This window comes from Panthera uncia, chromosome X (genome assembly GCF_023721935.1).
Source record: "Panthera uncia isolate 11264 chromosome X, Puncia_PCG_1.0, whole genome shotgun sequence".
In the NCBI taxonomy this organism is placed as follows: domain Eukaryota; kingdom Metazoa; phylum Chordata; class Mammalia; order Carnivora; family Felidae; genus Panthera; species Panthera uncia.
In genome coordinates, this window is record NC_064817.1 from 37608977 (window position 1) to 37622473 (window position 13497).

At 38.4% G+C, this 13497-nt stretch overlaps 1 protein-coding gene across 10 annotated transcripts in view; it reads left to right on the forward strand.

Moving 5' to 3' along the window:
* Nucleotides 1-13497, forward strand: part of KDM6A (lysine demethylase 6A) — a 206335-nt gene that overhangs the window by 96471 nt on the left and 96367 nt on the right. For all 10 annotated transcript variants that reach the window (XM_049644576.1, XM_049644569.1, XM_049644570.1 and 7 more), the window contains one exon: nucleotides 4784-4842. In XM_049644576.1, the coding sequence (XP_049500533.1) occupies nucleotides 4784-4842 (59 nt within the window). The remainder of the gene's footprint in view (nucleotides 1-4783; nucleotides 4843-13497) is intronic.

A 13497-nucleotide genomic window follows, 5' to 3' on the forward strand; every position in this document is an offset into this window, starting at 1 on the left:
CTGATGCTGTAATTTTGGGCATTATGGCTGTAATGAGCTTTAGCAACATCTTTTACTATATTATAAGTAGGAAGACTCCTTGTAAGTGTCCAAATTAAGGAAGTAATTCGGTATAAATTGAATTTAGCAACATATTAAATTCTTTGATGAAAAAAATGTGCAACAGGTTATTTAAGGCTGTAAGAGATTGACTTATTCAGCAGCAAACCTTTCCTAGATAACTTACACATGCAGTTACTTTCCCATAGGGATCAAAAGATGGATTGGGTCCCTCTACCATTTAGACTCCTGTTCTAGTGGAGGGGATAAGTAGCATATCTGTAATAGACAAAAAGATTCATTTAGAAACATGTCTCAGAAAACCTAACTCTGTTTGGGCTTTGAAATGTGTCAGATAATACTTACAGAAAGAAGAGGTGAGTGAAGTGTTAAAGGATGGATAGGAATTTGCCAGATTGAGAAGTGAGTTGAAGGAAAGACGGCATTTGGGTTTTCAGCAGCGGAAGCAAACATGTTTAAAATCACAGAAATGTGCAAGAGCGTATTTTATTCATAGATGTGCGTGTTATTTGTCCTGATGGAAGTGGAGGCTATGAGATTGGGAAAATTGAGCAAGGCTAAAAAAAAAAAAGAGGCCCCTTTGAGCCACCCTAGGTTGTAGCGACTCTTCAGAGGAATTTCAGATAGAACAGTGTCATGTTTCAGTTTTTGAAGGCTCACTGGCAGTGGTAATGGAAGGTAATTCAAAGGGGTTACACGGAAGGGGAGGTTAGAATTTGGGAGAGGAGTTAAGAAACTATTGCAAGAGGCCAGGCAGACAAAGTTGAGGTCCTAGATTACTTGGAGAAAGGCAGTAAGAATGGAGAGGGGATTGATTCAGAGGCTTTTGGGTTGTAAAATGAGTTTTATAAGTAGAGTAAATGGGGTTTATTGGTGGGAAGGAGGTAAAAGAAGAAAAATAGGACTACTTTTGTCTTGCTTAAGTGGTGAGATTGTTACCACTGTCTGAAATTTTCCGTACCGGGGGCGCCTGGGTGGCTCAGTCGGTTAAGGGTGCGACTTCAGCCCAGGTCATGATCTCACGGTTTGTGGGTTTGAACCCTGCATAGGGCTGTGTGCTGACAGCTCAGAGCCTGGAGCCTCCTTCGGATTCTGTGTCTCCCTCCCTCTCTGCCCCTCCCCAGCTCAAGCTCTGTCTCTCTGTCTTTCTCAAAAATAAATAAAAACGTTAAAAAAAAAATTGAAAATTTTCCGTACCACTAAAACATCAGACTCTCCTGTTCAGTCCAAGATTTGTTGAGTTTCAGGTATTTGTAGCATATCCAACAGGTGGAGGTAACCAGAAGGCATTTGGAAATTCACTCCTGGGGCTTTGGAATGCCTTCTGCCTCCCTATCCCCTCTTTTAGTCCCTGGGTAGGATGAATAGCAGATTTTTTTGTTCCCACTGTGCACCACTATTTATGTGGGATTAGTATCAGAGAAGACTAAGGTTAAGAAATTCGGTATTTTTCTAATAGTTTGGCGTGTTTTTATTTCTTCATGATATTCCTGTATAAAAATGATTGTCTTCAAAGGTGACTCTTGGAGTATGGGATGCTTCGTGGTGCTACAATCAAATTGTTATTCTATGCAAAGATTACACATTTTAAAAAAAAGTTTATTTATTTTGAGAGAGAGAGGGAGAGAGAATCCCAAGCAGGATCCACGCTGTCAGCGTAGAGCCTGATGTGGGGCTCGATCCCACGAACCATGAGGTCATGACCTGAGCCGATACCAAGAGTCAGACACTTAACGAACTGAGCCACCTAGGTGCCCCAGGAATTCATTTATGTAAGAGCATATGTAAGACCCCCAGGTCACTGTTTCTAAAGCTGTGTGGTTTAGAATCCCTGGCTGAGATGGCTTGTTGTTCCTTCTCCTTTCCCAGCCGTCCTTGAGATGCAGTACCCAAGTACTACCTCTTTCCTAGTCCTTATTATACTTCACTAACTCTTAAATGGTTGTAGCTTGGAATATATTATTGTGCACTTAATTTCATACTCTGTTGTCATTAAGTTGTAAATTCATTGAGGATAGGGATTTTTATCTGTTCTCTACCATCTTTCCAGTGCTGATAAGTCTGTTGTGATTCATAACAGATGCTCAATTAATGTTTGAATTATATTGTTTACTGTTATGGAAAAATGAGACTTAACTGTTTGCCAAGATATATAAGCTCCTGGTTAATAGGAACCACGCCTCATACTATGTGTCATCTAGGGAGCTGAATTTAATAACTGAGCTTAAATACTGGGTGACTCAGTTTACTAAACCTTGGGGCACCCGCTGTGTAGAAGGCACTGTGCTAGGTAGTAACGGGATACCCAGATGATTAACACTCCTGCCTCTGTGGCACTTTTGTCTGGTGAGATGGCATTTAGTCAGTACACAAGTAACAACACAGTAGTTAAAAAGAGTGAACTCCGGAGGCAGGCCTAGATTCAGTTCCTGTGTCCCTCACTAGTACCTGGCTCTTTGAGCAAGTTTCTGATCCTTGTTTGTTGATTCTATAAATGAAGCCCTCCACCACCTCGTGGGGTTAGAGCCTTTAAAAAGAAATGTTGGCGTTTTGTGTTAAATTAAGTTCTTACTATTACATAGTCATACCGTAGGATAGAGGCTTTGTGCTCTGAGGCCAGTTTTAGAGGTTGGAAATTCAGAGGTTGGAAAGATTACTTCTGGATTGAGGCGGGAGAAGCAGCAGAGCTTCCTGGTGAAGATGCCATTTAAGATGGATCTTGAATAAGGATAGAATGTATAAGGTGGCAGGGATAGGGATAGGATTTCCTAGAGTGGGAAGGATAAGCTATGAACAAAGTAAGGACGTTGGGAGAATGCAGGGTGTTTCTTGAAAGCAGAAATGCCCCTCAGTAAAGTCCTATTTCCACCACTCCCCACACCACCTTCTCTGGGTAATTACCAAAATTGGTGAAAGACGTCAATCTGCTTTTCAGCCCTGCTCCCTTCTCTGCCTTTTCCCTCACCTAAGAAGACAGTTGTCTTTCAAGCCTAGACTTTCTGGGCTGAACACTTCATGACTGAATTAACTGCTCCTGCATTCTTGTTATCACTGTTCTCCCCACTCCCCACCATCTGCACGCACTTAGGTTGTATACTTCTTGAGAGCGGGGAAAGTTCTGTTTTAATCAGTTTGGCTTCTTCAGCCCTTGAGTATTGTCCCTGACACCTAGTAATTGCTCAGCTTATTTCAGGGTGTGGGGGATGGGGTGATAAGTGAATGATCCTGATTAAAACCAGTTCCAAACAAATTTGAAAATTTTTTTTAAAATACAAACTTTTGAAATAGAGGTTTTCTAAGACCTTTGCGAATGCCCACATCTGTGAATACTCCCGTAGCATGTAATTTTCTGGATTGGAAAGCTGGGGTAATGAAGATTGAATGAAATCAAGTCTTCAATTTATTACATTTTAAGATTGTACTTAAGAAACATTTTTCAGTGTTTCCAGAAAGGTACTTGAAATTCAGAGGAAATGCACAATATAATCCTAGAACGAAGCTTAGTATTAAAAAAAAATAACTGCCTGCCAAAAAGTCACCTGGCTGCTTACAGTTTTCTTTATACTCTAAACATCGCTGATTCTTGTTCTCTGACCAGTGACTGATAGTAGTTGTGGGATAAGTAAATACTCTAGTCCCTCACACTTGGGCAAGATGACTCTGAGAGAGGGCAAGATGACTTAGGAGTGTTCCATACTGTCTACTTGAGATCCCTAATAGGATTCAGTCCCAGCTGTATAACCAGCCATACTGCACCCTTTATTGGCTTCTTTCCCTTCCCTGCCTCACTTCTCCACTCCCTTACTGGTATTTGCTAGGGTAACTTCCCAGGTAGACTACTTATCCTAAAACCTCTGTCTCAGGGTATGCTTCTGGAGAGATGCAGCCCAAGACTGTGTGGCGAGAAGCATTTATTTTAAGAGTGTAAAATTTTCACGTTTGAGAATATAGGTTTGGAGAAATTTGTTCTCAAGGGTCAGCGTTGAAAGCTTTACCTTTTTTTTTTTTTTTTTTTTTTTAACAGGTAAGTTTTACTAAAACATTGGTTAAAAAGAAAAAAAAAGAAAAACCATGTAATAAATACTCAAACATTTGTCCTTTTTGAGAAAAGGAGTAGCTAGGTAGTTCCTATTTTGGAGGCCAGAGATCAGAATGAGTCTGGTTAAGCATCGTTCCGTTTTGTACCACAAAAGGAATCACTATATGTTTAGAGCCCCAAATGTGTCATTTTAGCATGTGATTTTTTTTTTTAACACTAAAATTTTGTTCTGGGTTTATGCATTTCCTATGAATTCTAACTACAACCTTCCTGGCAGCACTGAACATAAAATTAAATCTAGTTAAAGAAACAAAGAACCAGAGAAAGAATACAGATAAAAGCAAGAGAGAATAGGATTAGCATAGTCCAAGCATTTTCTTATTCCTGAATAATAGGTTTTTATTTTAGATGTGCCCATGGAATTCTGCTTCACAATTTTTTAATTTTAGGGCAGGTTTGATTAAAAACAAACCAGAGAATCTCTCCAAGTCAATTGGATTGTGTGCCATCTGCTGACTCATCACTGTTGTTTTGATGTTGTAGAAATATATTATAAATATGTTGTAATGCAAGATCGTTTTATGACTTAAAACATCTTGGAGGCTGTATTTTATATTAATAACATGATCTGCATTAGACATATCAATGCTTTTCTTAAAAGTCTCTTTTTCCCTTTATTTACAGAATGCTGCCTTTTTATATGGTCTTGGTTTGGTCTACTTCCATTACAATGCATTTCAGTGGTAAGTTGACGTAAAACTAGTAACTCCAATTACTTCCAGTAAATGGCTTGTTTTGTTTAATATTGTGTGTGTATGTATAATAAATACAAAGTATTTTAGTGTCACTAAGCCTATAGTTTTCAGTAATCTCTTGAAATGATTAGATTGTTCTTTCAGAAATACTGACCCACTTTAGATTGTTAGAGTTGTATGTGTTCCTAAAAGAGTAGGGTATGAGATTCTGATTAAACAAGGTTTAGACTGGAAAGCTTTTGGAATTTCTCGGTCACTCATGGATCGGTGGTCCCCAGGTAATTTGAACTGGAGAATGACTATGCTCTCAGATCTCGAGGTCTGTGGGTAAATGATCTTTGATGACCAGGATCCTTACCTTTTCAGACTTCTATACAGGATTAGCTGTGTGCGTCCCTCTGCTCTCTCAAACACTCACGCACATGCTAGTACTTTCCAGTTTGCAGTAACTAGGCACCAGGTTACAGGATCTCGATTCTCTCATTTATACGATAGGAATAATGTTACTACTTTCAGAGTCAGAGATTAAATATGGTAGTAGTACATAAGATTTTATAAACTGTAAAGTGTATGGCCCTGTTGTTATGGCCTTTGCCCCATTGTTGTTTTTCTTGTTTACCAGACAAAATAATAGTGTTCTCCAATGGAAATAACATAGACTTTGAGTTGGAAGACTGGTATTCTGGTCTCAGCATTTCCTCGTGTGTGTGTGTGTGTGTGTGTGTGTGTGTGTGTGTGAGAGAGAGAGAGAGAGAGAGAGAGAGAGAGGAGGGAGGGAGAGAGAGAGATATTTTTAAGTGAATCGTAGTCACTTACCTTTTCTATTTTACAGAGTTTTGATCAGATTAGATATGTACGTTTTGTAAACCATAAAGCCCTATCTAGACATTTTTTATTTGAAGCATATTCAACTTTGTCAGAGTCCCTTTTGTTCTCCATAATTTTAACCTGAGTGAATGCTGTGAGAGTCCAAAGGAAGGTTTTGGCCAAAGTTTATAACCCTGTCATCTACCTGTTGGGCACCCTGGGTATTTATTACAGAGCTTTTACATATGGATTGGCAGTGATTCAATATGGTTTCCCTAAAGATGAAACTGTAGACTTGGATGACTTTTTCTATATGCTTTTTCTTCCCTCTTTGCTTTTGGTTCTGTTGGGTTTTGATCATCTGTGGAAACACTGCATTGTTAGAGAACACCTGTGTGTATATAGAGTATTATAATCATTTAGGTCACTCAGTTTGTTTGTAAAGTCTACAAAACTTTAATTGATCTTCATGAAGAAGCTGTGTAATTTTTTTTTTCTCTTAAGTTATCCATTACTATAGGTCAATCCTAAACTTAAGCCTCTTCGCCTCATGTCCAGTGCATCATATTTAAAACCAAGGGTAGATGAGGACTGTTTTAAGATACTCTTAGTTTCTTGAAGATCCTATTCATAAAATACACAGTTCTGAACTTTTAGAACTAGAAGTGGTCTTAGAGATAACTTCATTCCTTTAATTTTGTAGATGATGAAACCAAGGCGCGCACGCGCGCGCGTGTGTGTGTGTGTGTAAAACTCACTTTTATGTAACTGTTTAATTAGTGGCAGAAGCAAGGTTATGCCCAGATTCCCCAATCTAATGTTGTTGTTGTTGTTGTTGTTGTTGTTTTCTGTTATACTCTGTCCCCAAGTTTGAAGATGGACAGGTAGTTATTCTTTTTAATCCGTTTTTGCAGTTCTCCTGGGCACATCGGTACATTCTTTATGGCCAGCCACAAGTAATTTAGCTTAAACCTGAGGCAAGGAACTCTACAGTTTAGGAATGGACATGTATATGACACAGCAGCCATTTTTTTGCCTGCCTGTGATAACTTGTAAGCTCCCTGTAGATTGAAGATACAGACGTCAAATTGGCAATGAAGTGAAACCATCATCCGTTCAAAATTGGATTACTTGAATGAGGATGTGACCATGTCAGCTTAGGAGACTTATAGCTGTGGAACATTAATATTACATGCTTCTTTATCTCTATATGATTTCTGTATCCTTCAGTTGACCTAAGAAATGAAACTGAATGATAGAAGGACAATGCAATGTCTGAATTAACAAGTGCCCTCTGCTTTCTCGGCCCTGTCCTGGTCACCACCATTTTCTTATTATGTTTTCAGTTTCAACTTTAGCTGCTTCCTAAAATGATGTATTTCACACTCTGTCTGAATCCATCCTAGCTGTGTGTTTTCTCTTTTGCTGGTCGGATGTTGTTCACAGACTCTGTGCCCCAACTTTTGTTTTTAGCTTATCTTGCTGTTTCTTGAACAGCTGCAGAATTAGCATGGAGGAGGTGCTTGGTGCGTTTCAGAGTATAGCCTTAAGTGATAGGAACTTCTTTAGGTTAAACCTGTGTGTTTTATTTGGTTCTGTTTGTAAGTAGCTGTTAGTAGCTGGGATCAGGCATTTTTTTCTTGTTTCTGCAATTATTTACATGAAATTCTGGGATTTCCTAAAAAAATGTTTCTAGAGAAGAGTGTGTTATACCCTTTTTTGTATTGTGAGCTCTAAGGGTCTTCCTGGGATATCTCAGAATGTTGTATCTTTACTACATTTGTAATTTAAATAAAATTTGACATTTGGTGATGGTTTCTGTCAGTGATTGATTATTAGATTAAGTATTTGGTGATAATGTGTGCGACTAACACGTGTGTTGGGGTTGGTGATGGTGACTTAATATTATTGAGAACAGTTTTTATTAAGTATAGCTTGATCTGTTAGTTTGTTTGCCTTGTTTCTTGCCATATTCTGCCCATTTCTTCTTTTGGAGTTGATTTGATTGGTTAGCTTCTAGATCATTTGTTCTTTGGTCAGCTCTTCCACCTTTCAGTTGCGTTCTCTTCTTAGAGGAAGCCATGTCAGAAAGTAGTAGAGCAACTGTAAAATCCTCACTGAACTTAGCATCATTAGTCAGTTTTACTATTGATCCTACTCTGTACTGTGGGACCAAACTTAAAAGAGATGTCCAGAGGGGAAAGATACAGAAGCACGATGTAAAATACATACATCAGAGACCTAGAACCAGTCTTTATAAAGCTGATCCTTTATAGGTGCATGAACGCGTGCCCATGCCTTCACTTGTTCTTGCTCACGAGGATGCTACATTGCTAGGGGTACCTTGAACTGTGTTTCTTCTTGCCTTATAGTGAGAAACCTATATCCTCGAGTGAGAGTAATTAAAATACATACAGTAATAAATTATTACAACTTGTAGCCGTACTTGTAAGTATATCCCCCTGAAAATTCTTATCAGTCCTCTCTTTCTAGCAACCCTTTGTATTCCCGTTGATCAGTATCAGAAGGTTCTTATGGTGGCAGATCTAAAAGATACATAATTCTCTGCTAGAGGCATAGGATTTTGGAAACGAAGCTCCCCAATCTAACTAATTGGCCTGGTAAGGAAATGTGATCATTGTTGACTTTAAAAAGGGTTAGGGGAATGAGGCAGAGGGGAGTACAAAAACAGAAATATTAACACGTTACAAGTAATGGGGTTTTTTTTAGCGGTAATTCCTCAAGCACTTTACCAATCACAATTGTTCTTAAAAGTGTAGGACTCTGTGCTCCATTGTGGTGACCACTTCAGGTGCAAATAAACCTAATGTTTTGATACTACCATCGATCCTGAGGCTTGTCTAGCGTGGAGTCGGGCAAAAGCTTAATATTTAAGATATATTTTTTAGCTATCATAATGCAAAGTAACGCTCTTAGATCTAAAGCTTAATTTAAAGTGTATAGTTCCATTAAAATGAAACAGTTCATGTTAACATGTGTTGTTTATCATATACATTTCTGTTTTGACAAAACTAGCATTTAACTAAGGCAGTTCTGGTAAAGTTATGCTTACCAGTGACACGTAGATTGCTAGAGAGAATTTGGAAGGGCTTGGGCTAATTAAGCTCCAGAGAAATTAAGGATAGAAACATAAATCTTTGCAATAGGGGAAGGGAAAAACTCTACCACTGTCTGGGGTAACGAAATGAAGACTGGCTAGAAAGAGCAGAAAAAGCCATGAAGTGTTAAAACATTAGCAAATGGCCATGTGAAGTACTCTTGTGTGATATTTCCCTTTTTTTTTTTTTTTTAAGTTTATTTCGAGACAGAGATGTGTGTGTGTGTGTGTGTGTGTGTGTGTGTGTGTGTGTGTGTTTGAGAGAGAGAGGGAGAGGGAGGGAGAGGTCAGGGGCAGAAAGAGAGAATCCCAAGGTGAGATCATGACCTGAGCTGAAATCAAGAGTCTTCAAGAGTCCAGTGCTTAACTGACTGAGCCACCCAGGTGCCCCTCTTGTGTGATATTTCTGACTTAGCCTCACATTTAAAGTCCTCTCTGGTTCAACCGCAAATGATCCTTCTAGCCTACTGTTCCCCTAAATATATTCTTTGTGTCCATCACACTGTATGGACATTTCCCTGAAAATGTATTAAGCATTTTTCTTTACCTGTGTAACTTTGTGCCATGTACTGTGTTTGGTCTGCTTTCTCCTACCATCTCCACCTTTAAATATGCTGCCTTGTTTGTCTCTTTGATTACTTCATCAAATCTATTTGTCTCATTTAAAAGGAGCCCCTAAATTTCCTAATATGGATGTGTGGAAGTAGATAACTGTTGTGTGTATACATGTTATTACTGATTTAGAGCTAGAATATTCTCCCCTTTATTAGTATGAAATTTTGTGGGATTAGACCACTTATCCCTTTAGATATCCCTGAGGGAAATCTCTGGACTCAGCTTTATTAGCCTTAGAAAAGTTAAATGTTTTATTATGTCTCTTTCTAAATGTACTGAAACTGTGCTAGGAACATTTAGTTAATATTATTATTTTTACTATAGTTTGGTAAAATCCTTAAGAAGTCTTTTCTTTTTAATGACTTTCTAGAAACAACAAAAAAGTGCATATTGCTCTGCATAATTATGGGCATTTTTTCCTCAAAAATGTAAAAAATAGTGTTTTACATTGCCAAAATTATTTCTAGAGAATACGTTTTAATATTTGAAAATCGTAAACCTTTCCAGGCATTGTATCATGAAATTATTTTGTAGTTTTGGGTAGCCATTTCTCATGTTCTAAAATTCTCTGCCAATCAGAATACTGAGGTCAACAGAATATTTATGTCTTGGTATTTTTAGTCTAGCTTGTGGTGCAGAGGTCATGTTCTGGCTACCCGTAGTTTGGTGAGATAAGAATGTGGTAAAATGACCAAAATTAGAATGTAGTCTAAGTGGTACCTATTTTCTCCACACACTCCCCTGCTACACACACACACACACACACACACACACACACACACACACTACCTTTTTCCTTTTTTTCCCCCTAAGGTGGGGAAAAACTGAGGAAGCATATGGGAAAGAAAAATAGGTAAAAGTTCAGAAAAGGAAATGAAAATGAACCTAGATATTTTTGATTAGATGAGGGAAGCTCAATAAATAGACTGGAGCATTGCTGTCCCTGCCCCCACCAGAAACCCAGTCAGCCAAGTATAAAAGTGATGACATTAGTAAACATGTATTAAAATTAATCATTTTCTGTGTTATTTAGAGAATTAAAAATAAAAGAAGCACCTGGGTGGCTCAGTTGGTTGAGCGTCCAACTTCAGCTCAGATCATGATGTTGTGGTTTGTGAGTTCGAGCCCCGCATCAGGCTCGCTGCTGTCAGCCTGTCAGCACAGAGCCCGCTTCAGATCCTCTGTCCCCCTCTTGCTGCCCCTACCCCGCTTGTACTCTCCCTAAAATAAATATTAAAAAAAAAATAAAAGAGGAACGTAAACCTCAAGGAACTGGAGATAGCACACCAGTAGGTAGAGAATAAAATGATTTGATTATAGAGTGGACCTAACTGCTGGTTAACCCTAAGCAAAAAAACCGCTGGTGTTGAGTTTGGGTGGTCGGTCTTTTAGGCTATAGTGGATTTAGGGTGAAGCAGAAGAATGAAAATATTTCAGATTAGGAGACCATTCTGAGGAGAAGCAGCAAAGTCAAGAGGGCTTGTATTTGCAAAAAGAAATTCCTGAAATAAGCCAGGTCACAGCTGAGGAAGAACAATATTGGGTCATAACTGGGAATAGAGTTGAATAGGTAGTAGTACGTGTTGCTCATAGACCTTAAATGCTACATGGAGATTTGACCTAGAGTATCATGGTTAGCAGTCTGTTACAGGAGCCACATGTTTGAGGAAACATAGGGAAGCCAGAGCAGAGCAAGAGTAGTCCTTAAAGAGTCTATCTATTGCAGTCATCTAGTAATGAGATATTGAACATTCAGTCTGCAAGATACTGAATTTGAGGAAAACTTTGAAACAACAATGGGAAGAACTTGATGATTTGATATGTGTTGGCCATACCATCTCATGGGCACTTAAAAAATTTTTTATTTTAATCTTTATTTATTTTTGAGAGAGAGAGAGAGAGAGAGCATGAGCGAACAGGGGAGGAACAGAGAGAGGGGGACACAGAATCTGAAGCAGGATCCAGGCTCTGAGCTGTCAGCACAGAGCCCAGCACAGGGCTCGAATTCACAAACTGTGAGATCATGACCTGAGCAGAAGTTGGACGCTTAACTGACTGAGCCACCCAGGCTCCCCTCATGGGCACTTTTAACAGTCCTTAAAGAATAAACATAGGGTAGCCCAGGCTAGTATGTTGGAACATGCGTTTTTGCTTATAGGTTAATTTTTTTTTTTTAATTTCCAGTGTGTTAACATATATAGAAAACTTGTTAAAAATAAACCTATGTTTTTTTGTACTTGTGTGACATTGTTGAACCAATCAGATAAGGTGTCCGCACGAAAGGCACCTGTGGAGTAAAACACATCTACAAATTTAGGGGTTCAGAAGAAAGGCTGGAGATGGAAACTAAGACAGAGTAGGAAATAATTTCTCCCAAGGGCTTGTTTCTGATGCTCTGTGCTCTCCTTACTGCATTTTCTCACACGCCCTTCCTTAGACCATTTTTCTTTCCTAACTTCTTTTTTCTCCTTTGTTTCTTCTTTTCTTTGCTGTCTTCCACTTCCATTCTTCTTCGTTCATGTCTTTGACTCAGGCCTGCCTGGGTTTTATTATTGGCACGTGTGGACATTGCTTCGTTCTGACCTATTCCACAAGAGTTTTCTGACCCATGTCGTAAGTTAAGGTTAATTAGCATTTTATGAAGCATCACCCTCAATTTTGGTTATTACAGAATATATCATACTTCAGAATGTATAAACGTAAGTATACATCTTAACATGTTATTTGTACAATGAACGTTCATAAGCATCATTTGGGTCAAGAAATGAAAAATTGCTGTTAGCCCAGAAGCTTCTCCATACCCCTGCATTACCCTTTCCCACTTGTATCGTGTTTTAATTGGCCTCCTTTATAGCTGCAATTGTTTTTTTCCTAACCTTTTATATGTTGCCTCCCCTCCCCCAACAACTGCCTATTTTATTATAAGGTGGTAGCACTAGTCATGACCAGGAGAATCATAGAGGCTGAACTGTACCTCCTCCTATTAGAAAGGTTTGAGTCAAGTACAAAGAGAACCTCTTAACACGCAGAGAAGTATCTTGGAGTCTGAGAAATAGCTGCCTTTGAATGAGAATGGTAATTTACACCAATTCTTTTCTGTCAGGTCTTTAACTCCAGTCTTCTACCTGTACACATCAGATGACACATACACACCCACTCATTTAAAAAGCCATTTAACACATAGATGCCAACCTCCTCTTCAGGAAGAAAGTATTTTGTCAGGTATAAAAGTATCTGATGCCACACCTGTTGCCCCCGCCCCTCAACGATGAACATTACCTTTTAGAACCCTCAATTTTATAATAAACATGGACATAGCCAAACACAGTTGTTTTTTTGGGGAAATAGATAATGCATGAATCACAATAAAATTCCTTTAAAGACGTAGGAAGTATTGTGCTCTGTTTTGAGTTATGGTATTTTGATATAAAAGATGGACTTTTCCTTTGGAATCATCTATGATTCTAAATAGCTACCTTTCTAGGATAAGTAGAGGCAGAGAATAGTTGATAAGCTTTATAAAGAATATATTAGATGGTACTTGGGATGAGTCTTAAATAATGTAGAGAGATTTAAAATGATGACCAACATATGTTACAGCTGTATTACAATTTTCAAAATTCAAAGTAGACATTTTTCCTTATTATGATTTTAATTTATTTTTTAGTAGGTAGTACATTTACATGATCACTGAATGCATTTTTATATGCCTTACTGTGAAGAGTGTTCCTTATGCTTGTATTTTATTTGCTCTACTGGTAATCAAGGCCTTTTATAAAAGATAAATTGTGAATCTGGGGCAAAAATAGACTGATAGACAAATGGAAAGTGATACATGATAGAAAACCCAGAAACAGCCCCACATGAATGTGGACATTTGATTTAGGACAAAGTGGCCCTGCAGAGCTGTGGTAAGGATGGTCTTTTCTACAAATGATGCCAGGGCTATTGGATATCTGTATGGAAAAAATGAAATCTGACCTCACACTGTATAAAAAATAAGGTACATATGGATTGTAAATCTAAATGTAGAAGACAGAGTTTTCAATGAAGACTTATTCTTACAGAGTAGACTAGAGACAGGATTAACCTTTCCTTTCTTA